The sequence below is a fragment of the Adelges cooleyi genome, unplaced genomic scaffold (assembly GCF_023614345.1).
Source record: "Adelges cooleyi isolate 19-005CV unplaced genomic scaffold, UGA_ACOO_1.1 ACOO_flye_CR_arks_rails_tigmint_CR_PRNA_7, whole genome shotgun sequence".
Classification (NCBI taxonomy): Eukaryota; Metazoa; Arthropoda; class Insecta; order Hemiptera; family Adelgidae; genus Adelges; species Adelges cooleyi.
The window spans coordinates 248,908-276,538 of record NW_026096404.1 but is presented as its reverse complement, the minus strand read 5'-3'; the positions used below and the strand labels follow the sequence as shown (position 1 = coordinate 276,538).

The 27,631-nt window shown below is 26.9% G+C and overlaps 4 protein-coding genes across 10 annotated transcripts; all 4 read left to right on the top strand.

The window, feature by feature from the left end:
- Positions 1-136: 136 nt before the first annotated feature.
- LOC126845171 (alpha-tocopherol transfer protein-like) lies at positions 137-6,983 on the top strand. Of its 6 annotated transcripts, none has more exons than XM_050583766.1 (6): positions 137-415; positions 1,376-1,532; positions 5,782-6,037; positions 6,296-6,406; positions 6,661-6,766; positions 6,826-6,982. In XM_050583766.1, the coding sequence occupies exons 1-6, from the start codon at positions 280-282 to the stop codon at positions 6,903-6,905; spliced, it is 846 nt and encodes a 281-aa protein (XP_050439723.1). In that variant the 5' UTR covers positions 137-279; the 3' UTR covers positions 6,906-6,982. The 6 variants fall into 6 exon arrangements, with proteins under 6 accessions (XP_050439723.1, XP_050439721.1, XP_050439718.1 ...); XM_050583764.1 differs by lacking the exon at positions 1,376-1,532 and adding an exon at positions 5,030-5,186 and having other exon boundaries at positions 138-415; XM_050583761.1 differs by lacking the exons at positions 5,782-6,037; positions 6,296-6,406 and adding exons at positions 2,378-2,633; positions 2,893-3,003 and having other exon boundaries at positions 153-415; positions 6,826-6,966.
- A 2,535-nt stretch (positions 6,984-9,518) lies between these two features.
- On the top strand, positions 9,519-12,348 carry LOC126845173 (alpha-tocopherol transfer protein-like). The gene is made up of 6 exons (XM_050583768.1): positions 9,519-9,738; positions 10,374-10,530; positions 11,130-11,385; positions 11,624-11,734; positions 11,946-12,051; positions 12,120-12,348. The coding sequence occupies exons 1-6, from the start codon at positions 9,603-9,605 to the stop codon at positions 12,197-12,199; spliced, it is 846 nt and encodes a 281-aa protein (XP_050439725.1). The 5' UTR covers positions 9,519-9,602; the 3' UTR covers positions 12,200-12,348.
- A 1,769-nt stretch (positions 12,349-14,117) lies between these two features.
- On the top strand, positions 14,118-18,901 carry LOC126845172 (alpha-tocopherol transfer protein-like). Its single transcript, XM_050583767.1, has 6 exons — positions 14,118-14,353; positions 14,864-15,020; positions 16,336-16,591; positions 16,834-16,944; positions 18,399-18,504; positions 18,578-18,901. The coding sequence occupies exons 1-6, from the start codon at positions 14,218-14,220 to the stop codon at positions 18,655-18,657; spliced, it is 846 nt and encodes a 281-aa protein (XP_050439724.1). The 5' UTR covers positions 14,118-14,217; the 3' UTR covers positions 18,658-18,901.
- Positions 18,902-20,839: 1,938 nt separating this feature from the next.
- LOC126845168 (alpha-tocopherol transfer protein-like) lies at positions 20,840-25,203 on the top strand. 2 transcript variants are annotated; one of them, XM_050583757.1, is made up of 7 exons: positions 20,840-20,944; positions 21,049-21,203; positions 21,890-22,046; positions 22,823-23,078; positions 23,482-23,592; positions 24,705-24,810; positions 24,895-25,203. In XM_050583757.1, the coding sequence occupies exons 2-7, from the start codon at positions 21,071-21,073 to the stop codon at positions 25,014-25,016; spliced, it is 885 nt and encodes a 294-aa protein (XP_050439714.1). In that variant the 5' UTR covers positions 20,840-20,944; positions 21,049-21,070; the 3' UTR covers positions 25,017-25,203. The 2 variants fall into 2 exon arrangements, with proteins under 2 accessions (XP_050439714.1, XP_050439712.1); XM_050583755.1 differs by having other exon boundaries at positions 20,850-21,203.
- Positions 25,204-27,631: the final 2,428 nt, after the last annotated feature.

Sequence of the window (27,631 nt, the reverse complement as noted above, 5' to 3'; positions counted from 1 at the left end):
AAAGAATCAGATTGACGTCAGACAATAATGTAAAATCTATTAGGCTTTATTAATTTTTATTTCGTTGATAAGAAAAAATTATCAAAATAGCATTTTGACCTCAACATCTTATTTTCACAACAATTATAACTATATAATAATAGAACTGAATAAAATTTGTTTAATCATCAACACCTGATTTGGGTTCCTTACTGGAATGATGTACCATACACAGGCGAAATATGACTTACTTTAATTTGTGTTTCAAGTTATTTGAATTATTCTTTGAGTTTCAACACGATGTACGAACCATTTGCTACGTTTGAAGAATATTTTCAGGGTGAACAAAAAAAATATGAACAACTTAAACTCGGTGACGTTGAAAAGTTAAAAGAAAGCTTGGCAGCAGAAAAAAAATTGTCATCACCTTTAACAGGTATTTATCGATATTTATTTAAATACATTTAAAAATTAATTCTTCTTGTGTGCATTAAGGGGATTGCATGCGGTTTTTAAGGAGTTTTATATAGGCAAATTTTAGATAAAATGTGGTTTTTAATAAATTTCGTTCATGTAAATAAATTTTCCGATTAATTTGTAAAAGCTACAAGGTATTGATTTTAATTTGAACACATTTTTCTACGAGTTAGAGATATTTTGGCTTATTTCAGACCAAAAAGCTAGACCGAATTTCTGCTACTTAGGAGGATCTAATTTCAATTTTGACAATATATTTGAATTTTCCGACTACTTTACAATATTATGTAGGAATCCAAATTGTCACCTAATGATTTCAATATCTTTTAGTGAAATAATTGAAATTTGCAATTTTTTCGTAACAAATACCCTTATTTTGTTACATAAAATATTTAAAATTATATATTTATACATAAAATTTCAAAATAAATTTAAAATGTTTTTTGATACATGGGTATATAACTATATATAATATACTATAAAGTATAAGTTTATGTAATAGTAAATGTGTTGACTATTACAATAAGTAAAAATAACAAGCTATCAAATTATACAACACTTGTAGTAGGTATATAAAATTACATACTTTGCGCCATTTTTTTGATTTTTTTAATTAATTTTTTTTTAAAAAATAAACCATTTAAAATGACTCTCAATATACTCTTAAAATCTTAATTATTATTTTTAATAAGTATAATAAAATGTTACAATTTTTACCCTAACCTAAAAATCGTCCTTATAACACACAATTCACTTTGAATATATTATAATGAGTAATAATATTGTACAAAACGCTTTATAAATAATATTAGTATATCCTGATAGGCGCTTGTGTTATTATTTAATGTATGTACACATTAATTAAATGAATAAATAATGATTAATGTTATGTTTACTGTCAGATGTAATATTCTTTCAGATAAAAAACTTGTTGCGTTACTTCATAGCTGTTTTTTCGATTTGGATTTGGCTCGAAAAACAGCCATATACTGTCGTAAGAGTTACCTAGATCTCTCATACATATTCGCTGAGCTGGACCCGATTTCGGAATCAATGCAAACATGTCAAAAAACAATGTAAATTATATTATTAATAACATTTATTCTTGGCATGGCAATAATATATGTAAAATTCCTAAAATCATTTATGGAATTTTAAAAATTTAATTGTAACTCGTAACACTACATGAAATATCATATTGTTCTTCATTTGATACAATATGCATGTTGATTGATAATTAATTTTACATGTAATTGTATTGTGTAGAAACTAAGTGCAGACATAGTAATTTTAATTAATCACAATAATAAAAAATTAAAAGTATACAATTAAATGAAAACGTCGCAAATATTTGATTAATTTGATAATTTGAACATTTTTTTTACAACAAATTGGTAGTTAGGCTAGATGTAGTTATTATGATTCACTACTTTGGCCATGTTTTCACGAGGAACCAAAACATGGGCAAAGTTACTGCTTCTACTGCAAAGGGATAAATGAAAGATATATAATATAGATATAGATAATAAAATCGGGAAAACCTTTGAAAAATCCTTGATTTATTTGCATGTACTTAGCCTTCTCCAGGATGACGGAAAACATTGAATCTAACTACTTGAGTAAATCATAATAATTAAATCTAGCTTAACTATCATTTTTTTTAAAAAAAATTGTTAAATATTATCAATAATATTTGAAACGTTTACAATTAATTGTAAATTTCAATTTCTTATTATTGTAATCAATTAAAAGATACTAAGTCTGCGCTGAGTTACTACACAATACAATTACATGTAAAATTGATTATCAATTAACATGCCCATTACATGCTTAAAACAGTTTTTTTTAAATATTTAATCATTGCACATAAACGAAACCTAAAAAACTGACTCAAGAGAAAGTAACATGAATTGTTTTTTAGGAGCGTTTGTGATTTGACTCATGACAAAACAGGTAAAGGGGTTCGTTACGTCTTTATTCAATTTCAAGATTTTGATCCACGAAAGTTTGAGTTTACATCCTTATTAAAGGCATTGGTCATGTATATAGAATACATATTATTGTGCAATGGTACATTTGATGGAGTTGTGTATATAGTTAATTGTATTGGCATGCATTGGCGTCACGTATTAAAAATTCCCTTATCTACAGCCAAAAGATTTATATCTTTTTTTCAAGTATGTACAATTTATTTAACTGTTAAGTATTTTTAGTAGATCATAATAATATGTTAACAATTATTAAATAGAAAAATGTGTTGCTTTTTGTTTTAAAAGAATAACGTTGTAATTATTGTAATACCTAAGAAACAATTTTTGTTTATTTATTATAAGTATTTATTTTATTTTAAAATATAACGTTTTATTTAATTGTTGTGGATCGGCAAAGCTATTACTTGTATAATGAATAATTCAAGTAGCTTATTTGTTTTTTTAGGAAGGCCTTCCGTTAAGATTGAAAGAAGTTCATTTCATTAACGCTGGAAGTTCATTTATGATGCTGTATAAACTTCTTACACCATTTATTAGTGAGGATTTAAAAGAGCAAGTAAGGTTTTCGAAATTAATGAGTCATGATTTTTATAGTTTATAATATAGTTAACATTAGAATAAAATGTAATGGGGATTTTAATGAATTCAATCATTCAAATAGTAAAGTGTCTCAGTAGAAACATAACTAAGTTATTCATAACAATAATATTAACAAGTAATTTCCTATTTAGTATGTTTGACAAATTTTATCATTTGAATCGTATTGTACAAATAAAATATAAAAAGTAATGCACACTATTTTTTTATAGATAAAATTACATGCAGTCGGTTCTGATGACATTTTCACATCTGTACCAAAATCTATTCTGCCGATAGAAGCTGGAGGACAAGCAAAATCGCACATTGACTTAAACGGTATGTTGGTAAAAAAAATAAAAATTGTAATTTTCATGAGCTTTACTTTCTTTTTCTAGAATTGATGTACACAAACTTATTCAATTGCCGCGAGTGGTTTATTCAGCAGAATGACTCGTTGAAAAAGCAATTCAAATAATTAAAATTGTTAACTATAGAAATTGTTTATCTACTTATTTGTTTTAAGAAGGGAATGTTGTTCTTATTATTTGTATAATTAAATTTCACACAATTAGATGGTCATAACGTAATACCTTAATATTAATTTAAAAAATATATATTATTTACATTGCTTATATTATAATAATTTATTACACTTAAATTTAATTATTATTGTCTTAATTCATATTTTTTTTTTACATGTATGCTTATTTTTTAATATATATTGCAAATGTGTGTCATATTAGCATTTCGACCTTCAAATTATATTCCCACAAATATTATTTAACCATAGAACTAAATAAAACTTTTTAAAAGAATCTACAACCGGGTTAGGTTTCCATATTGGAATGATATAACAAAAAAAAAAAAAAACTTACCTACTCGAATTTGTGTCTTAAGTTATTTGAATTTCAATACAATGTACGAACCTTTTGCTACGTTTGAAGAATATTTTCAGGGTGAACAAAACAAATATAAACAACTTAAACTAGATGACGTTGAAAAGTTAAAAGACAGCTTGGCAGCAGAAAAAAAATTATCATCACCTTTAACAGGTATTTATCATATTTATTTAAACACATATAAAAATTATTTATTCGTATGTGCATTAAGGGGACTGTTTTTAAGGAGTTTTATATAGGCAAATTTTAGGTAAAATGTGGTTTTTAATAAATTTCGTTCATGTGAATAAATTTTCCGATTAATTTGTAAAAGCTACAAGGTATTGATTTTAATTTGAACACATTTTTCTACGAGTTAGAGATATTTTGGCTTATTTCAGACCAAAAAGATAGACCGAATTTCTGCTACTTAGGAGGATCTAATTTCAATTTTGACAATATATTTGAATTTTCCGACTACTTTACTATATTATGTAGGAATCCAAATTGTCACCTAATGATTTCAATTTCTTTTAGTGAAATAATTAAAATTTGCAATTTTTTCATAATAAACACCCTAATTCTGTTACATAAAATATTTATAATTATATATATATATATAGAATTTCAAAATAAATTTAAAATGTTTTTTGATACATGTATATATAACTATATAAATATACTATAAAGTATAAACTTATATAATGGTAAATGTGATGACTATTTCAATAAGTAAAAATAACAAGCTATCAATTTATGCAACACTTGTAGTAGGTATATAAAATAACATACTTTGCGCCATTTTTTTGATTTTTTTAATTAATTTTTTTTTTTTAAATAAACCATTTAAAATGACTCTCAATATACTCTTAAAATCTTAATTATTATTTTTAATAAGTATAATAAAATGTTACAATTTTTACCCTAACCTAAAAATCGTCCTTATAACACACAATTCACTTTGAATATATTATAATGAGTAATAATATTGTACAAAACGCTTTATAAATAATATTAGTATATCCTGATAAGCGCTTGTGTTATTATTTAATGTATGTACACAATAATTAAATTAATAAATAATGATTAATGTTATGTTTACTGTCAGATGTAATATTCTTTCAGATAAAAAACTTGTTGCGTTACTTCATAGCTGTTTTTTCGATTTGGATTTGGCTCGAAAAACAGCCATATACTGTCGTAAGAGTTACCTAGATCTCTCATACATATTCGCTGAGCTGGACCCAATTTCGGAATCAATGCAAACATGTCAAAAAACAATGTAAATTATATTATTAATAACATTTATTCTTGGCGTGACAATAATATATGTAAAATTCCTAAAATCATTTATGGAATTTTAAAAATTTAATTGTAACTCGTAACACTACATGAAATATCATATTGTTCTTCATTTAATACAATATGCATGTTGATTGATAATTAATTTTACATGTAATTGTATTGTGTAGAAACTAAGTGCAGACAAAGTATATTTTAATTAATCACAATAATAAGAAATTAAAAGTATACAATTAAACGTAAACATTGCAAATATTTTATTAATTTGATAATATTCAACAATTGTTTTACAATAAAATGGTAGTAAAGCTAGATTTAATTATTATGGTTCATAAAATGGCAGTTAGGTCAGAGAAGGTTAAGAAGGCCAGGTACAAGTAAATAAATCGAAGATTGTCCGGATTATATTATCTATATCTATTATGTATCATTCTCTTATCCCTTTGAAAAATTGTAACTTAGGCCAAGTCTTGGTTTCTCTTAAAAAACCGTTTCTATTTAAAATATTTAAGCATTGCAAATAAATACAACCTAAAAAACTGACTTATGAGAAAGTAACATGAATTGGTTTTTAGGAGCGTTTGTGATTTGACTCATGACAAAACAGGCAGCGGAGTACGTTACATCTATATTCAGGTTCAAGATTTGGATCCACGGAAGTTTGAGTTTACATCCTTTTTAAAAACAATGGTCATGTATATAGAATACATATTATTGTGTAATGGTACATTTGATGGAGTTGTTTATATAATTAATTGTGTTGGCATACATTGGCGTCACGTATTAAAAGTTCCCTTACCTACAGCCAAAAGATTTATATCATTTTTTCAAGTATGTACAAGTTATTTAACTGTTAAGTACTTTTTAGCATATCATAATAGTATGTTAACAATTAAATAGTAAAACTCGTTACTTTTTGTTTTAAAATAATAATATTATAATTATTGTAATACCTAAGAAACAATTATTCTTTATTTATTATGAATATTTATTTATTTTTAAAATTTAACGTTTCATTTAATTGTTGTGAATCGGCAAAGCCATTACTTGTATATTGAATAATTCAAGTAGCTTGTTTGTTTTTTTTAGGAAGGCCTTCCGTTAAGATTAAAAGAAGTTCATTTCATTAACGTTGGAAGTGCATTTCTGATGCTGCATAAACTTCTTACACCATTTATTAGTGAGCACTTAAAAGAGCAAGTAAGGTTATTGAAATTACTAAGTTGTGATTCTTATAGATTACAATATAGTTAACATTAGAATAAAATATAATTGGGAATTTTAATGAATTCAATCATTTAAATAGTAAAGTATCTCAGTAGGAAAGTAACTATGTTATTCACAATAATACTATTGTCAAGTAATTTCCTATTTATTATGTTTGACAGATTTTATCATTTGAATCGTATTGTACAAATAAAATATAAAAAGTAATGCACACTATTTTTTTATAGATAAAATTACATGCAGTCGGTTCTGATGACATTTTCACATCTGTACCAAAATCTATTCTGCCGATAGAAGCTGGAGGACAAGCAAAATCGCACATTGACTTAAACGGTATGTTGGTAAAAAAAATAAAAATTGTAATTTTCATGAGCTTTACTTTCTTTTTCTAGAATTGATGTATACAAACTTATTCAATTGCCGCGAGTGGTTTATTCAGCAGAATGACTCGTTGAAAAAGCAATTCAACTAATTTAAATTTTTAACTATACAAATAATTGTTTATCTACTTAATTGTTGTAAGAAGGGAATGTTGTTATTATTTATATAATTAAATTTCACATACTTTATACAGAAATTGTGTTTATATCAATATTTGATTTTCTATGTTAATTTTGATTTTGTAATCAGCTTCATGTATAATTATTATTGCAATCTACAATGAAGATTAAAGATTAAAGATTAAAAATAATACGATTTAATAGAGATTCGAATTGAGTCAGTTTGAATATTTTAGTTTATTTAATATTCATTATGATATATGTTATATAATATATTAAATATAATAATAAAGTTAATTATGATCAATGTTTATTATAAAACAATTATTTAGAAATATTAGTATCAAATAAATAAGCCTTTTGAATTATGAACTGATAAAATAATGATTATCATCTTGTATATTGATCGCTTCCCTGTTTTTCTATACAAATTATTAATAGCCTATCTTACCATACATTTTACATTTTGAAGTTTATTACTGTGTAGTTTTTCTTTTGGTTTAATCTGGATGACACTGTTCCGGTATTATTCAGGCCTAAACTGTCTCCACTATGAGCCAAGTCATTTTGTCTTTTCAGCCCCTAACTCTTCTCTTATCATTTTTTTCTTACCTCTAGTCTCTAATCATTTATCTCTTATCACTTATACCTTATTATTTATTTCTTATCTCATGTTTCTAATTATTTATCTCCAACCTCTTATCATTTAGCACCTATCTCTTATCAATTATGTCTTAGCATTTATCTTCTATCACTTATCATTTATTTCCTGTCTCTAATAATTTTCTCTTATCATTTTTTGAGTTAGGGTCCGAAAGGGACTGAAAATGATGTGACCCCTCTTTTAAGGTTAGCTTTATGCACTGAATAACATGGAATAATTTTTTGTTTTTTTAGGTCATTATTTTTTTACTTAATTGTCGAAACCTTCAATTTTTGACTTATCGAAAAAATAAAAACGGGGGGCTTATTTGGGGGTGTCCCAGATGTCCAAACATCTATTACTTACCTTTCATGCTGGAACACCCTGTATAAATTAAATCATTGGTTGCTTGAGTTTCTGAAGTAACACCACAAATTTAACCTTAGTTTTGAATTGAAAAATTGTTCAAAACCAACCACGTTATACAACATAAAATTTAAAAACATATTTATATGTTTAATTATTATTTTGTTTTTGGTAATTTTATTATTTTATTTTAAGGACATATAATACATATATATATATATATATATATATATATATCTTAATTAGGAGCACCTAATCTTTATCCCTAATATTTTATCACTTATCTTTAATATCTTATCTCTTATCTTTCATACCTTATCTGATAATTATTTATCAGCTCTTACATTCACAAATCGACCGCCAGATCACTCCACACTTACATAATATCCTCTACGGTAACGTTCGGCGAGATGCACGCACAGATATTCTTATTGAGCCAAAAGACATATCCATTTCAATAATTGTAGTCAACTAATGTTATTCTATAATGTTATGTAAAAAGTAATGCACAATATTTGTTTGTAGATAAAATTACATGTGTATTATAAACCCTGTATATGCTTGTTCTTACAATAAAACAAAATATGCAGATATAAAATGTTTTTCCGTCAAACCAAAATATTTAAATAATGTTTTTTAATATATTCAATTTTTTTGCCGTAATTATACTTGTAAATTTTTATATTATGGTCTTAACAATGCTATCGAAGACGCATGTGCACGTTTTGACATTGTTTCAAATCAGTCAATCATTTCCCTATCCTATCTGACCTATCCAATGGTCTTCTCCTTCTACTTAACCTGAATTTAACCTAAATCAAACTATAATATATTAAGATTTCTATTCAATCACTAGGTATAAAAACAATTTTTTTTATTTGTGTTCTCCTGATCTCTTTGACCTACCTAACGGTTCTCCCATTCCATTATTTTCTCTCCTTTCTAATCTATTTAATGCGCGTCTCCTTCTTCCTTACCTAAACCTAAAATTATGCATTAAGTCCAAATTTAACTTTACTAAACTTATCTCTCACCAACTCGCTCTTATCAGGAGAAATAATCAGTTGCCTCTTATCTCTAATCTCTTATTACTATTATTTTATCATGAAATGTTATCGAAAAATATAGGTAAGTTTAGTATAGGTATGAAAAAATATTTTTAAGAAATATAATAAGTTCAACAACAAAAGACTGTTTTAGTAATTTAACTATACCAAGATTTTGTTTATAATTTGTGTATCCAAAAAAATTCTTATTTTGTAATTGAAAAACATAATGTCTCATGTATTCAGAAGACTCAGATTGAAATCAGATATCATAATCGTAATACTTTAAAATATTATTTAAAAAATCATATATTGATTACGTTATTTGCACAACAATAATTTATATTTGAACTTAATTATTATTGTACTCAATCATCTATTTTATATGCTAATTGTAAAATAATTAATAATATTATTTTGACCTCCAAATTATATTCCCACGACTAATATTTAATTATAATACTGAATTACAATTACAATCGGATTGTAAACATCCGCAACCGGGTTAGGTTTTCTGTATTGGAATGATACATCATACACTAACGAAATATAATATACTTGAATTTGTTTCTTAAACTGATTGAATTGTTCTTTTTTCATTGAATTTCATCACAATGTACGAACCTTTTGCTACGTTTGAGGAATTTTTTCAGGGTGAACAAAACAAATATGAGCAACTTAAACTCGATGACGTCGAAAAGTTAAAAGACAGCTTGGCAGCAGAAAAACAATTATTATCACCTTTAACAGGTATAAATCATATTTATTTAAATACATTTGAAAATGTATTCTTCTTATGAGCATTAAGGGGATTGCATGTTGACTTTTTTTAAGGAGTTTTGTATAGGCAATATTTAAGAAAAATTTGGTTTTAATCAATTTCGACCATGTTTTTTGATTATTTCCCGGTTAATTTGTGTAAGCTTCTTAATATTGGTATCAGTTTTTCTATGAGTAAAAGACATTTGGCTTATTTTAGACCAAAGAGCTAGACAAAATTTCAACTAATTAGGACGGTCCAATTTTAACTTAGACAATTGATTCAAATTCTTCGACTACTTTACTATGTTATGTAGGAATCCAAATTTTCATTTAATAATTTCAGTTTCTTGTAGTTAAATAAATTAAATTTGCAATTTTTACAATAATTTCAAAATAAATTAAAATTGTTTTTTTTTTTAAATGTATATTTATTTATATATAATATGTTACACACAATTTAATTTGAATATATTACAATGAGTAATAACATTGTAAAACATCCTTATAAATCATATTACTATACCCTGATAGGCGCTTGTATTATTTATAGTTCATAAAACGTTAATTAAATAAATAAACGATGAATGATGTTATGTTTACTGGTAAATGTCTTATTGTTTCAGACAAAAAACTTGTTGCGTTACTTCATAGCTGTTTTTTCGATTTGGATTTGGCTCGAAAAACAGCCATATGCTGTCGTAAGAGTTACCTAGATCTCTCATCCATTTTCGCTGAGCTGGACCCAATGTCGGAATCAATGCAAACATGTCAAAAAACAATGTAAATTATATTATTAATAACATTTATTCTTGGCATGGCAATAATATATGTAAAATTCCTAAAAACATTTATGGACTTTTAAAAATTCAATTGTAACCCGTAATAGTACAAATAATATCATATTGTTCTTCATTTGATACAATATGCATGTTGATTAACATGTAATTAATTTTACATGTAATTGTATTGTGTAGAAACTAAGTGCAGACATAGTATCTTTTAATTAATCACAATAATAAGAAATTAAAAGTATACAATTAAATGTAAACACTGCAAATATTTTATTAATTTGATAATATTCAACAATTGTTTTACAATAAAATGGTAGTAAAGCTAGATTTAATTATTATGGTTCATAAAATGGCAGTTAGGTCAGAGAAGGTTAAGAAGGCCAGGTACAAGTAAATAAATCGAAGATTGTCCGGATTATATTATCTATATCTATTATGTATCATTTTTCTCTTATCCCTTTGAAAAATTGTAACTTAGGCCAAGTCTTGGTTTCTCTTGAAAACCGTTTTTATTTAAAATATTTAAGCAGTGCAAATATTACAACCCTTATACTGACATAAGAGAAAGTAACGTGACTTATTTTTTAGAAGCGTTTGTGATTTGACTCATGACAAAACGGGTAAAGAAGTACGTTTCTTCTATGCTCAATTTCAAGATGTTGATCCAGAAAAGTTTGATTTAATATCTATATATAAGGCATTGATGATGTATCTAGAATATATATTATTATGTAATGGTACATTTGATGGATTTCTTGTCATAGTTAATTGTGTTGGCATACATTGGCGTCACGTATTAAAAGTTCCCTTATCTACAGCCAAAAGATTTATATCTTTTTTTCAAGTATGTATGAGTTATTTAACTGTTAAGTATTTTTTAACATATCATAGTAATCTGGTAACAAATAATTAAAAACAGTTTAAAAGAAACAATTTTTTTCTATTTATTATTCGTTGCAGTTTTCTAGTCAAATATTTATTTATTTTTAAAATATAATGTTTTATTTAATTGTTGTAAATCACCAATGCTATTACTCGTATGACGAATAATAAAGGACATTGTTTTTTTTTTTTTTTTTTAGGAAGGGCTTCCTTTAAGATTAAAAGAAATTCATTTTATGAACGTTGGAAGTGTATTCATGATGCTGCATAAACTTCTTTCGCCATTTATTAATGATGATTTAAAAGAGAAAGTAAGGTTATCGAAATTATTTAGTCGTGAATTTTATAGTTTATAATATAGACATCATTAGAATAAAATATAATGGGGATATTAATGGATTCAATCATTAAAATTGTAAAGTGTCTCAGTAGAAACGTAACTAAGTTATTCATAACAATAATATTAACAAGTAATTTCCTATTTATTATGTTTGACAAATTTGTGTACACCATTTTTTATAGATAAAACTACATGCAGTCGGTTCTGATGACATTTTTACAATTGTACCAAAATCTATTTTGCCGAAAGAAGCCGGTGGACAAGCAAAATCACACGTTGAATTAAACGGTAAGGTGTTTAAAAAAAAATAAAAAATAAAAATTGTTATTTTAATGAGCTTTACTTTTTTTTTTTAGAATTGATGTATAAAAACTTATTTTCTTGCCGTGAATGGTTTATTCAGCAGAATGACTCGTTGAAAAAGCAATTAAAATAATTAAATATTTTAACTATACGAATTGTTTATCTACTTATTTGTTGTAAGAAGGTAATGGTGTTATTATTTAAACAATTAAATTTCACACAATTTATACAGAAATTGTGTTTATGTAAATATTTAATTTTCCATGTTAATTTTGATTTTGTAATCTGCTCCATGTAATATTACTATTGCAATCTACAATGAAGATTAAAGATTAGTGATTAAAAATAATAAGATATTAAAAAGATTCGAATTGAGTCAGTTTGAATATTTATGTTTATCTAATATTCATTATGGTTTATATTGTATAACATGTTAAATGTAATAATAAAGGTAACCGTGAACATTACTGTGTTTAGAACAATTAATTAGAATTATTATCATTAAATAAGCCTGTTTATTTATGAACTGATGTAAAATAAAGATGCTTTTGTCTTGCGACATTTGATAAACGATCATGATTTGCTAATGACAATTATTACTGATAGCTATTAGGTTTTGTGCAATTCATTTAATGTAAGTATTTTTTAGTACATTAAAAAAAAAGTGAGCTCCATATATTATATTCTATATCGACCGCCCAACAGCTATCCTCGTCTACATATTAAATTTAGCTAATTGTAAGCCAAAAACTATAAAAAAAATGCTATTGCAATAGCAGTTACAATATATACATTGTATAAATCATAAAAATCCAGAAGGATCATTTTATCGTCATCCGCTCAATATTTCATTGAGTTTCATTATTAATTGACAATTTTTTTTTTGTCATAGTGTTTTTATATAATGTGCTCTCAGTTTTCCATAAAATTGTTTTGTTTTTACCCTCGAGTGGAGTATGATAAAAGGATCACCCTGCATATATGCATGTTGTAACAATAAAATAAAATATGCAAAACATATTTGTGCTTCCTTCAATCCATAATGTTTGTATTCATTAGTAGGCCAGAATTATTCTTGTAAATTTTTATACTATTCTCTTTATAATGTTATCTAAGACCCATGTGCAGTGTGCAAGTCTCAACATTGTTCCAAATCCTAGAATCATGGATATGTTTTCCTCTACCCTCCCTGAAATATCCAATGGTCCTCCCATTCCCTTCTTTCCTCTCCTTTCTAATCTATTTAATATGCTTCTCATTTATCCTTACCTATTCATAACATATTCTATTCAGTCCAAATTTAACTTTACTGAACTAATCTCTCACCAACTCGCTCTTATCAGGATACATAATCCGTTGTCTCTTATCTCTATTCTCTTATCACTAGTGTTTAATCATGACATGTCATCGAAAAATATAGGTAAGTTTAATTAATTACATTTTTATCAATTTTTACTGATAATTTATATTTATAATTTGTTTTTAGTCTTATGACACGTATAGTTTAAATCAAACTATAATGCATTAAGATTTCTATTCAACCACTAGGTATGAAAAACAAAATGTTTAAGAAATATAATAAGTTCAACAACAAAAGATTATTTTAATAATTTAACTGTGTTCTCTAGATATTATTTATAATATGTATATCCAAAATAATTTTATTTTGTAATTGAAAAACATAATGTATCATGTATTCAGAAGACTTAGATTGAAATCAGACAAAATTGTAAAATCCAGTAGGTAGCTTTTTTATTTTATATTTTATAGAACCTTTTTTTAATAATTTTACCGCAAATTGGGTAGATAGTCATATCGTAGTACTTTAATATAAATTAAAAAATGTATATTTTTTACAATTTTTGTATAATAATAATTTATATTTCAATTTAATTATTAGTGTACCTAATCTATTCTATCTATTCATTTATATACTAATTGTAAAATAATTAAAAATAGCATTTTGACCTTCAAAATTATATTCCCACAACAATTATTTAACCATAGAACTGAATTTTATTATGTAATCATCTACAACCGGGTTAGGTTTCCTTTATTGAAATGATATATCATACACTAACGAAATATAACATACTTCAATTTGTGTCTTAAGTTATTTAAACTGTTCTTTTTTCGTTGAATTTCTTCACAATGTACGAACCTTTTGCTACGTTTGAGGAATTTTTTCAGGGTGAACAAAAAAAATATAAACAACTTAAACTCGATGACGTCGAAAAGTTAAAAGACAGCTTGGCAGCAGAAAAACAATTAACATCACCTTTAACAGGTATATATCATATTTATTTAAATACATTTGAAAATTAATTATTTGTGCATTAAGGGACTGTTTTAAAGGAGTTTTGTATAGGCAATATTTATGATAAACGTGGTTTTAATAAATTTCGACCATGTTTATTGATTTTCCGGTTAATTTGTAAAAGCTCGTGATATTGGTATCAATTAATATACTTTTTTCGAAAAGTAGGAAGCCAAATTTTCGTTTAATAAATTAAATTTGCAATTTTCAAAATATTAAAAACCAATATTTTTTATAAATATATATATTGTATATACTTTTAAAATAAAGTAAAATTGTTTTTTTTTATAATTGTGTAATATATTACACTCAATTTACTTTGAATATATTTCAATTAGTAATACCATTGTGAAACACCCTTTATAAATCATATTACTATACCCCGATAGACACTTGTATTATTTATAGTTAAGAAACGTTAATTAAATGTATATATAATGAATAATTTTGAGTTTACTGTTGAATGTCTTATTATTTCAGATAAGAAACTTGTTGCTATTCTTCATAGCTGTTTTTTCGATTTGGATTTTGCTCGAAAAACAGCCATTTACTGTCGAAAGAGTTACTTAGAACTCTCACACGTATTCGCTGAGCAGGACCCAATGTCTAAATCAATGCAAACATTTCATAAATTAGCGTATGTTATATGTTTAAATAATTTTATTCTTATCATTACAATAATATATGTAGAATTCTTAATAGCATTTATGGACTTTTGCTAAAATGCATGGTAATTGATAATTAATTGTACATGTATTTTGAATTATGCAGAAATAGTATCTTAAAATTAATCACAATGAAAAATAAACTCAAATTTTACAAATAAATGTAATCATTGCGCATATTTTATTCATTTGTTTGTATACACCAATGTTTTAATAATAAAATGGCGGGTAGGTCAGAGAAGGCTAAGATGGCCAGGTACAAGAAAATAAATCCAAGATTGTCCGGATTTAATTATCAATCGGTCGGTTTTACCAACTTTTGTTAAATACACTCTTAACACAATGTCAGTTAACGGCTCATTTAAATTTAACATCTGGTTAAATGCAATAAGTTTCACCATAACATTATTATTGTTAAATTATATTTGTTAGGTTAACAAAACGTTAGTTGGGTTACCAAAGCGGTTACCTCGATTCCAACGTTCTCATTGGTTATTAAAATATGTGATAACTGATAAGTGATTGTATTATTTAATTTGTCAGTTTGTTATTATTCGACATTTTATTTTACTTTCTTTTAACGTTTCGGTTTATATAAATAATTTATATACAATTGTTTAACACATTGTTTGAATATTCTGTATCTTACTAAAAAATAGTTTGTCATCAAGGTTATTAAACGAATTATTTCTATTGTTATATTCAAGACAGGCAAGATATAATAATATTATCTTAATTACAAAATACAATAAATGATGATATTTGAACCTATAATTCAAGTTTGTGCCGTTCCTTTTTTCCTAATCTACCTACATAAAATAACTTCTGCTTACCTAATAATGGGTTATCGAAGTTGTCTTTTCTATTGTTCTCTCAATACTCAATATAAAGGAGTTCCTCATCAAATGAGTAGATTATTATTATTTATTACTAGTATACTCAGTCAACAAAAATTATAAAACAATTTTTGAACTGTAACAATGTAATTTAATATGAAACCCAATTTTCACTAACTATTTGTTAAATATAATTAACAACAAGTTAAATTCTTAACAAATGTTTGGTGAAACCGGCTGTACGTCTATTATGTATCTTCCTTTTATCCCTTTACAAAACTGTATGTCGCAGATAATATTGAAATCTATCAGGAGTGTCCCGCCAGCAGTAACTTTGGCTATGTCTCGGTTTCTCTTGAAACCCCTTTTTTTATTTAAAATATTTATGCAATGCCAATAAATACAACCTATTACGCTGACTTCATAGAAAGTAACAATACTTATTTTTTAGAAGCGTTTGTGATTTGACTCATGACAAAACTGGTAGCGGAGTACGTTACATCTATCTTCAACTTCAAGATGTTGATCCACGGAAGTTTGAGTTTACATCCTTATTAAAGGCATTGGTCATGCAACTAGAATATATACTATTGTGCAATGGTACATTTGATGGACTTGTTGTTATATTTAATTGCGTTGGCTTGCATTGGCGTCACGTATTAAAAGTCTCTTTATCTACAGCCAAAAGATTCATAGAATTTTTACAAGTTCGTACCAGCTACTTAAATATAAAGTATTTTCAACTATTTCCTGATAATCTGGTAACAATTAAATAATTAAACTAATAAAAGAAATTTTTTTTTGAAATTTATTATGAATTTTCAATTTACTAATCAAATATATTATTATTTTTAAATATAATATTTTATTTTATTTTTGTAGATCACCAAAGCTATTACTCGTACAACGAATAATAAAGGAGATTGTTTGTTTTTTTTTTTTTTTTTAGGAAGGGATTCCGTTAAGATTACAAGAAATTCATTTCATGAACGCTGGAAGTGCATTTCAGATGCTGTATAAACTTCTCTCGCCATTTATTAGCGAGGATTTAAAAGAGAAAGTAAGGTTATTGAAATTATTGAGTTGTGACTTTCTTAGTTTATAATATAGACAACATTAGAATAAAATGTAATGGGGATTTTAATGAATTCAATCATTAAAGTAGTTAAGTACCTCATTAGGTAAGTAACCAAGTTATTCATAACAATAGTATAGACAAGAAATTTACAACTACAAAATATAATCGTTTAATAAAAAAATATATATACTATAAAAAGCCATCACAGAGTGGACGGAGCATATGAGAGTGGCAGGGTAGGTCATAGGTGATTCGTTTTCCTTAAGAAACCATTGGGACTAGAAATCAATGCTTTTTTTTTAAAAAGATTACTTATGTACTTAAGAAAAAAATGTATTTTTATATTTATCTACTGGACATTAACGTTTAAGTTAGGTATTTGGAAAACACCCAAAAAAGAGGGAAATTACACATTGACAGTATTCAATTTCCAGGTTGCTTTGTGTGAGCGAATCAACAGTAAACAGGTGATGAAAACATTTTCATTATATTGGTCGTTACAAAATATAATGGGTAACTATGGTAATATATGTTTGTGGATAGAAGATCAGGCCTAATCGAATCCACTATAACGTATAAAATATTAATTTTTCAAGCGCATAATATTGATCGTTAGTCATTTTCTCATCTGTGAACACTCACTTAGGTACAATACTTTCTTGCTGTGCTTGGTTTGGACTGTATACTGGTTTGAGTAAACTATCCACAGGTGCGCGTCGATTATTTAACTCTGATTTTATCACTTTTAGTTACAATAAAATAATATATTCCTGTACAACTGTGACCTTGTCGTCCCCACCGTGCTGGCTTTTTATTATTTCAATTTTTTATAAATAAAATTATTATTATGAAGTATCAACATAATTATTCCAAGTAAACTAGTTTTCAATTGGCCTATTTATTCATTTTTTTTTTTCTTGATTTGTATGAAATTTAAGGTCATTTTTAGTTACTCTAGAAAACAACACTATTAAAATAATTACAATAAAAATAATAATTTACTAACGACCCATTAATATAATATGTATACCTCTGTGACTGCGTTATATATTATAGTCTTATACATAAATCAAATTTCTTTGTTTGTTTTTTTTTTTTTTGGGGGGCTATTACATAACTATGTTATTTTTAAAATACTTTAATTAAATTCAACATTCGGTCGGTCATTTTGTATTAATATAAATCGTTGCCGGATTATTCCGGACAGTAAATTAAATAATTATAATATACTATACCAGATGGGGGAATACACCTTTGAACTGTCTAGTGTCTAGTGAACCATACTGCACAAATAAAATAAATTATTATTTAAATGATTGTAATTGATGCAGTTATTATTGTAAAGAGATAGTCCAGACAAAAAAAAGTGTAGTCAATTAATGTTATTCGATGATGTATGATATGAAAAGTAATGCACACTAATTTTTTTTTTTTAGATAAAATTACATGCGGTCGGTTCTGATGACATTTTCACATTTGTACCAAAATCTATTTTCCCGAAAGAAGCCGGAGGACAAGCGAAATCACACGTTGACTTAAACGGTAAGTTGTTTAATGAGAAAAAAAAAGAAAAACTGAATTTGTCATGTACTTTACTTTTTTTTTTCTTTTCTAGAACTGATGTATAAAAACTTACACTATTGCCGTGAATGGTTTATTCAGCAAAATGACTCGTTGAAAAAGCAATTAAAATAATAAAATGCTTTAACTGTACAAATAATTGTTTATCTACTTAATTGTTGTAAGAAGGGAATGTTAACACTGTTATTTTTATAATTAAATTTCACACAATACATACAGAAATTGTGTTTATATCAATATTTAATTTTCCATGGTAATTTTGATTTTTCGGTCTGCAACATGTCACATTATTATTGCGGTTTACAGTGAATATTAAAGATTACAGATTACAGTTAATAATAAAATAGTAAAAAGATTCGAATTGGGTCAGTTTGAATATTTTAGTTTATCTAATATTCATTATGCTATATGTTGTATAGCCCATTAAATGTAATAACAAAATTAATCATGCTCAATGTTTGTTGTAGAATAATTAACTAGAAATTTGTATTATTATTATCTTTATGTTATGTCTATTTATATTTGTTTAATTATTTTGTCAACTATGTAACTTAAAACAGCCGATTGGCGTATATACTTAAAATAAATAAATAAATAAACAGAAATATAAGTATTACATTAGCCTTCTAATATTTATGAACTGATGTAAAATAAAGATGTTTTTGTCTTGCTAAATTTGTTAAAACGAAAACGATATTTTGCTAATAACAATAATAATAATAATTGCTAGGTATCAAGTTTTGTGCAATTCGTTTAAAGTAAGTACCTATTTTCTATCGTTTATTAAAAAACGGTGAACTCCATTTATTATATTCTATAACGACTGCCCAACAGCTGTCCTCGTCTACATATTAAAATTTGTATAACTAATAAAAAAAATTGATTGCAAAACCAGTTACAATACAATATACACTGTATACATCATATAAATACAGAGTGATCATTTTGTCGTTAACCGCTCAATAGCTCATTGGGTTTAATTAATAATATTCATTTTTTATTACTGATGTATTAAACCAAAATGTTTGCTTTCGTCGCTGGGTTCTAAAGGATTCTATTTTATTAATACTACAATAGTTACTATCTTCTCACCTGTATCTTACTTTTGAAATCAGTCATAATAATTATAAATTTACCGATGTTTACCGAGTACCTATACCATTAAACACATTTAAAATAACCAACATTTTTATAAAAAAAAAAAACAATATTTTTTTGGATTAAATACCCTAATACAGGGTGATGGTTTTACCGTGAACCACTCAATCAGCCGATTTCACCAATATTTGTTAAGAATTTAACTTATTGTTAATTATATTTAACAATTAGTTAGTGAAAATTGGGTTTCATCGAGATTTGTTAGCCTTAACACAGACTTGCATTACAGATTCATAGTTTATTGTATTTTATAATTTAGATATTATTGTCATGTCTTGCCTGTCCTGGGTATAACAACGGAAATAATTCTTATCACTACCTACTTTTTTTTAGGCCTCCAAAATAGAAAAAAATTATTTTAATGACCTTGATGACAAAATATTTTTTAGAAAGATACAGAATGTCTAAACAATGTGTTAAACAATTGTATATAAATTATTTATATAAGCCGAAACGTTAAAAGAAAGTAAAATAAAATGTCAAATAATAACAAACTGACAAATTAAATAATACAATCACTTATCAGTTATCACGTGTTTTATTAACCAATGAGAACGTTGGAATTGAGGTAACCGCTTTGGTAACCCAACTAACGTTTTGTTAACTAAACGAATAGAATTTAACAACAATAATGTTGTGGTGAAACTTGTTTCATTTAACCAAATGTTAAATTTAAATGAGCCGTTAACTGACATTGTGTTAAGAGTGTATTTAACAATAGTTGGTGAAACCGACTACTGTTCTCATAAGGTTTAATAAGACATATAATTTTTTTGGACAGTGGTAAAAACAAAATAAATCTGTGGAAACCTGAAAATTGCATTACATAAAAACACAATGAAAAATCAAATGGTTATTTTTTATTAAACCCAGTGAAATATTGAGTGGTGCACGTTAAAGCGATCACCCTGTGTAATATGGTCGTTCTAACAATCAAATACAATATACAGAGATAATTTGTTTTTCCTTCGAACCACAAATAATTATTATATTATTATACATTAGTGGGCGGTAATTATACTTGTAAATTTCTACACCACGCTCTTAATAATGTCTATTGGAAGATGCATGTGCACGTTTCGACATTGTTCCAAATCTCGTTTCGTTACATGTTGTGATGTTGACACTGGCCCATTAAAATACATGCACGGTTAGTGTCAACCAAGACGGACTAGTATCCATTGACGGACGGCCGTTCGAACACGCGCACAGTTGTGTTTGAACTGGAAATTGACCGTTTGTGGTACGAGAAAAAAAATTAATAATCTTCGTGTTAGGATTGCATTGAGAAGATAAAAAACGTCTTCAATGCCGATCGCCGTAATTAATGAAAATATTATCGTCTAGTGCACATTGACAGAACTACACCATGTACGCCGTTTCGACTGACTTTGAAGAATATTTCATTAAGGAACAAGAAAAATACCCGCAACTCGAGTTGGAAGATGTTCAAAAGTTAAGAGAATGTTTGGCCAAAGAAAAAAAACTGCCACTTATTTCGGGTAATTTTTTTTTTACAATTCCCTGTACAATCCCATGTCTAAAATTTCATATATATATATATTATCTTTGGTCATGTTTATTGAAAGCATACTATGTTTAAAATATAGGCATTATATATTTGAGGTACTTTCATTGGCTATTCTTGCCAATATGGAAGTTAATACTTACATAAAATCGCATTTTGCTATTGACAGACAAAACTTATAAATCATTTTAATCATAAAAACAACTAACCAAATAGTATTGATGTCTATGGTATTTTTTCAATTTACTATTCAATTCCATAGTTTATTCAGTTTTAATGCTTTGGACGTTTTTTTGGTTTTCGATAACTAAATTTAATAGTTGTTTGTAATTTTTCGAAAAAATACAATAAAAACTAAACTTAAAACAAATTACAAAAACTAATTGATAATGTAGACGATCTGTTGAATATGGAAAGAATTATTTTATTTTTATAAATTTTGTTACTATTTTAGTATTAATTATTGTTTAATATAAATATATTCTTATTATTTAAACTGGAATAAGAGAATAGGGCAATACACATACATAGAACGATTAGGTATTTTGTAATTTGTTTTTAATTTTCAAAGCCTTTTCCATACTCAAGGGACTAATTATTATTATAATAGTATAAATATTTATAATTATTATTGCTTGACCCGTGTTGTGTTGGTTTTAGATAAAAAGATTGTCGCGTTCCTTCACAGTAGTTACTTCGATTTGGAATTGGCCAAAACGACCATTGTGAAAACTTACAAAAATTACTACGATGTGCCAGAAATATTTTGCCATTTGGATCCGACCACACCTGATATGATCAAGAACAATGACTGCGTGTAATTATAATAGAATTTTAATTAATAACATAATTTAAGGCAATTTGTATACATCAATGAATTTTTTTAAATGCACACCCTCGTATGGTTGACTAGAACCACTTTTGTAATATGTGGTTAAGCATGTGATAATATTTAATACTATGATACAACAGCTAACGTTTTTTTTTTTTTTTTTGCTCTCTAGATTTATCTAATAAAATAAAAATGAATGCACAACTTGTGTTTTTAATGTAGACACGAATAGAGTGTATTTAATCTCATTAACCAGTGTGACGTTTATGTTGTCCGTTAATTTGTCAAAGTAAAAGTGTACACCCGTCGAACATACTGGTTATGGCCATTTGAAACATATTACCAAATGTAAAACATTAAAATTAGCACAGCCGTTACAGTCGGCATTCGGCAAAGTGAGGTCAAGGCAGATACCGAATGGAAATGTGATAAAAATCACTATTAAACGGTTCAATGCAATTTTTTTTTTTATGTTATGAAATAGTCTAATAACACTCAAGATTTGCGTTAAGACGGCGTTGTACGCCTAATTAAAGCCTAAACAAAGCAAGATGCATATTAACTAGCACTTATAGTGCAACTATTGGGAGAGAACGACTTTTGACCGATGGAATGTCACAACTGTTTTATCAAATTATTTCCCAACAATTATTTAACTTCAAGAACAATAATTTATAAATGATAATTTATACGGTTTAACTCAATGTAATTCGTATGTACTATTGTGTTATGATTTGTCGTTTTTTTTTTTTTAATTTTAGGAGTTTAGGAGATTTGACATACGACAAAACCGGCAGTGATGTACGGTATTTGTACATGCAGTTCAAAGACAACGATCCAGAGAATTATGAGTTCTTTCCGTCCGTCAAAATAGTTGTTATGTGGATGGAATATGTACTGTTGTGCTATGGGACTTTCGATGATCTAATTGTGGTGATCAACTGCGACGGGTTGCAATGGCGTCACGTTGTTAAAATTCCTTTGGGCATACTCACTAAATTGATAAAATTCATTCAAGTAAGTCTATAACGAAAACAGTATTTAATAGTCAACGCAACTGTTAATAAATATTAACCATAACCAATAAATGATAACAATACAAACAACCTAATGCATATTATATGCACTTACATGCAGCGAAGGGGTAATAATGTATTGTGCATTCCTCGGTCAATTTACCATAGTAATATAAATGTCGACGTTTGAAAGATGATAAATTTATAATAATTACAATTATAAATTATTTGGATTAATAAATAACAAAAAAAAAAAAGAGTCTAATTCAATAATTTATGTGGCATTTGTTGCAAACAGTTTTTATTTTTTTGAAAATCTGTCTTGTACTTTTAAGTGTCACTTCTTATAACGTGACCAATTTCAGTATATTTTCTTGCTAATAACATTTTTATCTTTTTTTTAGGGAGGATTGCCGCTTCGTTTAAAAGCTGTTCACTTTGTAAACACCGGAAGCGCTATGAAAAAGTTGATAAAAATGGTATCGCCGTTCATCGATAAACCTCTAATGAACAAGGTATGCTTTCACTTATAGTATTATTAGAACAATATACTGGAGGGGACAAAAATTGTAGTTATTAGCCAATAAAGCCAATATTTTCCATTTTAGTAGTGTTCAAAAGTAGGATAATTCGTTTTATCATACATTTTATCTTATGTTGGTAACTACAGTTTTTCCAATAAACTTGACAAACGATAAGATAAAAACTAATGGGGTCTATTTATTAAATACACTCTTAACACAATGTTAGTTAACAGTTCATTTAAATTTAACATCTGGTTAAATGAAATAAGTTTCACCATAAAATTATTATTGTTAAATTATATTTGTTGAGTTAACAAAACGTTAGTTGGGTTACCAAAGTGGCAACCTCGATTCCAACGTTCTCATTGGTTAATAAGATATGTGATAACTGATAAGTGATTGTATTATTTAATTTGTCAGTTTGTTATTATTTGACATTTTATTTTACTTTCTTTTAACGTTTCGGCTTATATAAATAATTTATATACAATTGTTTAACACATTGTTTAGATATTCTGTATCTTTTTAAAAAATATTTTGTCATCAAGGTCATTAAAATAATTTTTTTCTATTTTGGAGGCCTAAAAAAAAGTAGGTAGTGATAAGAATTATTTCCGTTGTTATACCCAGGACAGGCAAGACATGATAATAATATCTAAATTATAAAATACAATAAACTATGATATTTGAACCTATAATGCAAGTCTGTACCATTCCTTTTTACCTAATCTACATAAAATAACTTCCGCTTACCTAATAAAGGGTTATTAAAGTTGTCATTTCTATTGTTCTCTAGACACTCAATTTAAAGAAATTTCTTAACTAATTTTTAATTCATTGTTATATATAATTAGTATACTCAGTCAACAAAAATTATGAAACAATTTCTAAAACTATAATAATATAAACATTTTAACATGTTGATTAACTTTTGAACAAGCTGATTTCGGGTAGTTAACTTAACAATCGTTTAGACAACGTGTTAAGGCTATCAAATCTCGACGAAACCCAATTTTCACTAACTAATTATTAAATATAATTAACACTAAGTTAAATACTTAACAAATGATAGTGAAATCGGCTGAATAAATATTTGTTTCCAGCTGAAATTCCATTCGGTCGGTTCGCAAAACATATTCAACTACGTACCAAAAGAGTTATTACCTGAGGAAATCGGCGGATCAGGAAAATGTCATACATTCTACAGTGGTAAGTATATTATGAATATAATGTTTTAGTTTTAGACACAAAAATCAACGGAAACTCATATTTTTTTATATTGAATTAATTTAGATGAAATATACAAAAACATAGTCTTGTGCCGTGATTATTTTATCGACCACAGTGAAACGTTACAGAAACAAATGGAAATCAACAAGCAAAAGTCAAAGAAAAAAAGCTCAAAAATAGTTTAATACACGTTCTGTGATTCTAAGAATATACGTTAATAAAAATATTTAAATAATTGAATAAAGTCGGTATATTATTTTAAAAACGCCAATGTATCAGTTTAATTGTGAAATTGTAAAGATCTCAATGTTATATTGTAATTGATATTCTAAAAATATTATACATATTGCGATCGTTAACGATGAATCTTAAGTTTTTGGTTTTTTATGTTGGTCAGTGGTCTTACCTCTCTATTCTTTTGTTGTACATCATTACATATAAGTAGAAAGTAAGAACATAGCCAGTAAAAAGATGATAAATATATATATATATATATAAGGCGCACACTGTAGGCAACAAAACTTGTTACATTTTGATGTTTTTGGATTTGAATTTTTTCTTGTAGTGCAACCAAAAACGAATGGGGCGATTTTCAAAAATTATAAACTATGGAAAAGTACCGTTGATGTACTTTAGACATCCAAAAAACGATTAAGGTCTAGAAATTTTAACATCAAGTACAAAAATAAAACTATTATAATGAGTTGGTAATTATTAAGAAAAGGTGTTCCAAGCAAGAACCTATTGTATTGAGACAAAGTAGAGCCTTCTATATGTGTATCATGCGAAGGTCTTGCTCTGGTTAGGTTAGGTTGGCAACACTAACCTAAAATAAATAAGTTTTCTATTTTAAGATGAATGAATTTTAGTCCAAGCTCTGTTTGCTGGAGTTGGACTTGTGTCATACTGAAATAACTTTCAAATTATTAATTATTTAATACCGGTTATCGACCGAAAGAAATATTGTTTTCCAAAATATGAATATTTTAGAATTAATTCCACCGGATTTCTTATAGCTGAATTCACAACTGCAGACCACATGTTTTGCTTAGCAAGTGTGTTTATTGTACAAATTTTAATTGAAACCACGGTGGTATATTTTTTTTATGTAAAATAACATTCATACAATTTTGTTGCATTACTATGAGTAAGAATAAAATATATCATAATATATATTTGAATGCTGTTGCCGCCTTCGGCTCTCGACCAATATGTGTTGGAGATGTCTTAACGGCTACAAGATAGACAACTTTGTTCTCTTCAAATAGACTACCTTCAGCGCCTTATGTACAAAGAAACGAACAGCATCATTTTGCCATTTTGTGTTGCGTTCAAGAAATAGTGGTCCAAATTAAATAATTATTCTTGTAAATCAATAAAAGAAACAATAAAAAGATATTGTAACAAAATGGTTGCCACTTAGACCACTACAAACCAGCCACACTAACTCATATACCTTTAAGGATAGGCACAGTATCAGCTTGGTTCTGCCCACTCGACCACTCTGGGGTGATATTCTTGTGATGAGGTTCTAACAATGTATAATATTAATTTTTGTTTTTTTTTTTTTTAGACGGCATAAGCTTAGAACTATTTACGAATATGGTCAGGCAGATTTGCGTAAAGAAAACGGAGAACGTCAAAGACTTCATTTCTGAATATTTTTGAATCCGGATGTCGGTTTTACATTTGCTTTTGTAAAAGAAAATGTTGTTTCTTCTTAATAAAACAACAATAATATATGAAATATGTAGTCTAGATCTTGTATCCGGTTCTTTAATTTCAATAAGTGCACTTGGTGTCAAATAATTAATGGTATCAATAACAACGTTAAAATATATCATCCAGGTGATTGTAGATACTGGTACGGTATCTATATAATAATACATAACAAGTCTTCAAATAAAAATGTGTTTTCTAAACAATTGTAAATGCTTGAGTAAAAAATGAATAGCCCCAAAATCGTTTTCACTTTGAAGACTTCAAATAATATAACTAGGTCGATTTTTCGAAGATGCCACTTTTGTTTCTGGACACACGCCCTATAAATGCATTGGTGTACATAAATAATAAGTGGCTGTTTGAACAAGCATACAAAACATCACAAAAAAATGTCTTTTATTTTTATTTCAACAAATAACGCAACTTGAAACGTGGTGATAAGTATTATTTCTGTCGGAGCAGAGTATTTTGTTAGAAAACTCTAAAAGGCTTAAGACGCCGCCTGAGTAAAATGCAGTGCTATCAAGTTACAAAACGAGATGTTCAGCCGGTTTCATCAACATTTGTTAAGAATTTAACTTATTGATAATTATATTTAAAACAAAGTATTATAATTGAAAAACCTTAGACTGTCACAACATAATTATGTTTTGTAGTACTATGAGCGCTACACTTTCAAACGTGGAATAAGTAATGAAAATGGTCAAGCTTTGCTCTGTCGTTAAAATCTAGTTTGGGACACCCGTAATTTGTGTGCATACACAAAAATAGGAGAGTAAATAAATTTATTGTTAAAACAATACTTGTTTTGCTTTTGTTTTATTACACCTTGCAAAATATATAAATACAAGTGCTAGTAAAAATTGTTTTGCCCGACTTATATAAGATAACGTTATAGGATTTCTGTTCGATTCTACTCGACGAAATCGACGTCGCAAATAGTGTTTACTGACAACAAACATGGCAGAAATGTTGTTGTATTAAAAAAAAAATGCTAGCTTAGGTTGCCAAAATATATGTGCGAAAACAAATAGCGTTTTTTATTATATGCGTGTTATTCTTCGAACATTCACTGCGA

What these genes read in the sequence shown, in the direction of transcription:
- LOC126845168 (XM_050583757.1), top strand. Translation starts at nt 21,071, where the DNA reads ATGTACGCCGTTTCGACTGACTTTGAAGAATATTTCATTAAGGAACAA. An exon ending in AAAACTGCCACTTATTTCGG is followed by an intron (nt 21,204 to 21,889) that starts GTAATTTTTTTT and finishes TGTTGGTTTTAG; the next exon opens with ATAAAAAGATTGTCGCGTTC. An exon ending in AATTGATAAAATTCATTCAA is followed by an intron (nt 23,079 to 23,481) that starts GTAAGTCTATAA and finishes TCTTTTTTTTAG; the next exon opens with GGAGGATTGCCGCTTCGTTT.
- LOC126845172 (XM_050583767.1), top strand. Translation starts at nt 14,218, where the DNA reads ATGTACGAACCTTTTGCTACGTTTGAGGAATTTTTTCAGGGTGAACAA. An exon ending in ATTAACATCACCTTTAACAG is followed by an intron (nt 14,354 to 14,863) that starts GTATATATCATA and finishes TTATTATTTCAG; the next exon opens with ATAAGAAACTTGTTGCTATT. An exon ending in GCGAGGATTTAAAAGAGAAA is followed by an intron (nt 16,945 to 18,398) that starts GTAAGGTTATTG and finishes TTTTTTTTTTAG; the next exon opens with ATAAAATTACATGCGGTCGG.
- LOC126845171 (XM_050583763.1), top strand. Translation starts at nt 3,943, where the DNA reads ATGTACGAACCTTTTGCTACGTTTGAAGAATATTTTCAGGGTGAACAA. An exon ending in CAAACATGTCAAAAAACAAT is followed by an intron (nt 5,187 to 5,781) that starts GTAAATTATATT and finishes ATTGGTTTTTAG; the next exon opens with GAGCGTTTGTGATTTGACTC. An exon ending in GATTTATATCATTTTTTCAA is followed by an intron (nt 6,038 to 6,295) that starts GTATGTACAAGT and finishes TGTTTTTTTTAG; the next exon opens with GAAGGCCTTCCGTTAAGATT.
- LOC126845173 (XM_050583768.1), top strand. Translation starts at nt 9,603, where the DNA reads ATGTACGAACCTTTTGCTACGTTTGAGGAATTTTTTCAGGGTGAACAA. An exon ending in ATGATGATTTAAAAGAGAAA is followed by an intron (nt 11,735 to 11,945) that starts GTAAGGTTATCG and finishes CATTTTTTATAG; the next exon opens with ATAAAACTACATGCAGTCGG. An exon ending in ATCACACGTTGAATTAAACG is followed by an intron (nt 12,052 to 12,119) that starts GTAAGGTGTTTA and finishes TTTTTTTTTTAG; the next exon opens with AATTGATGTATAAAAACTTA.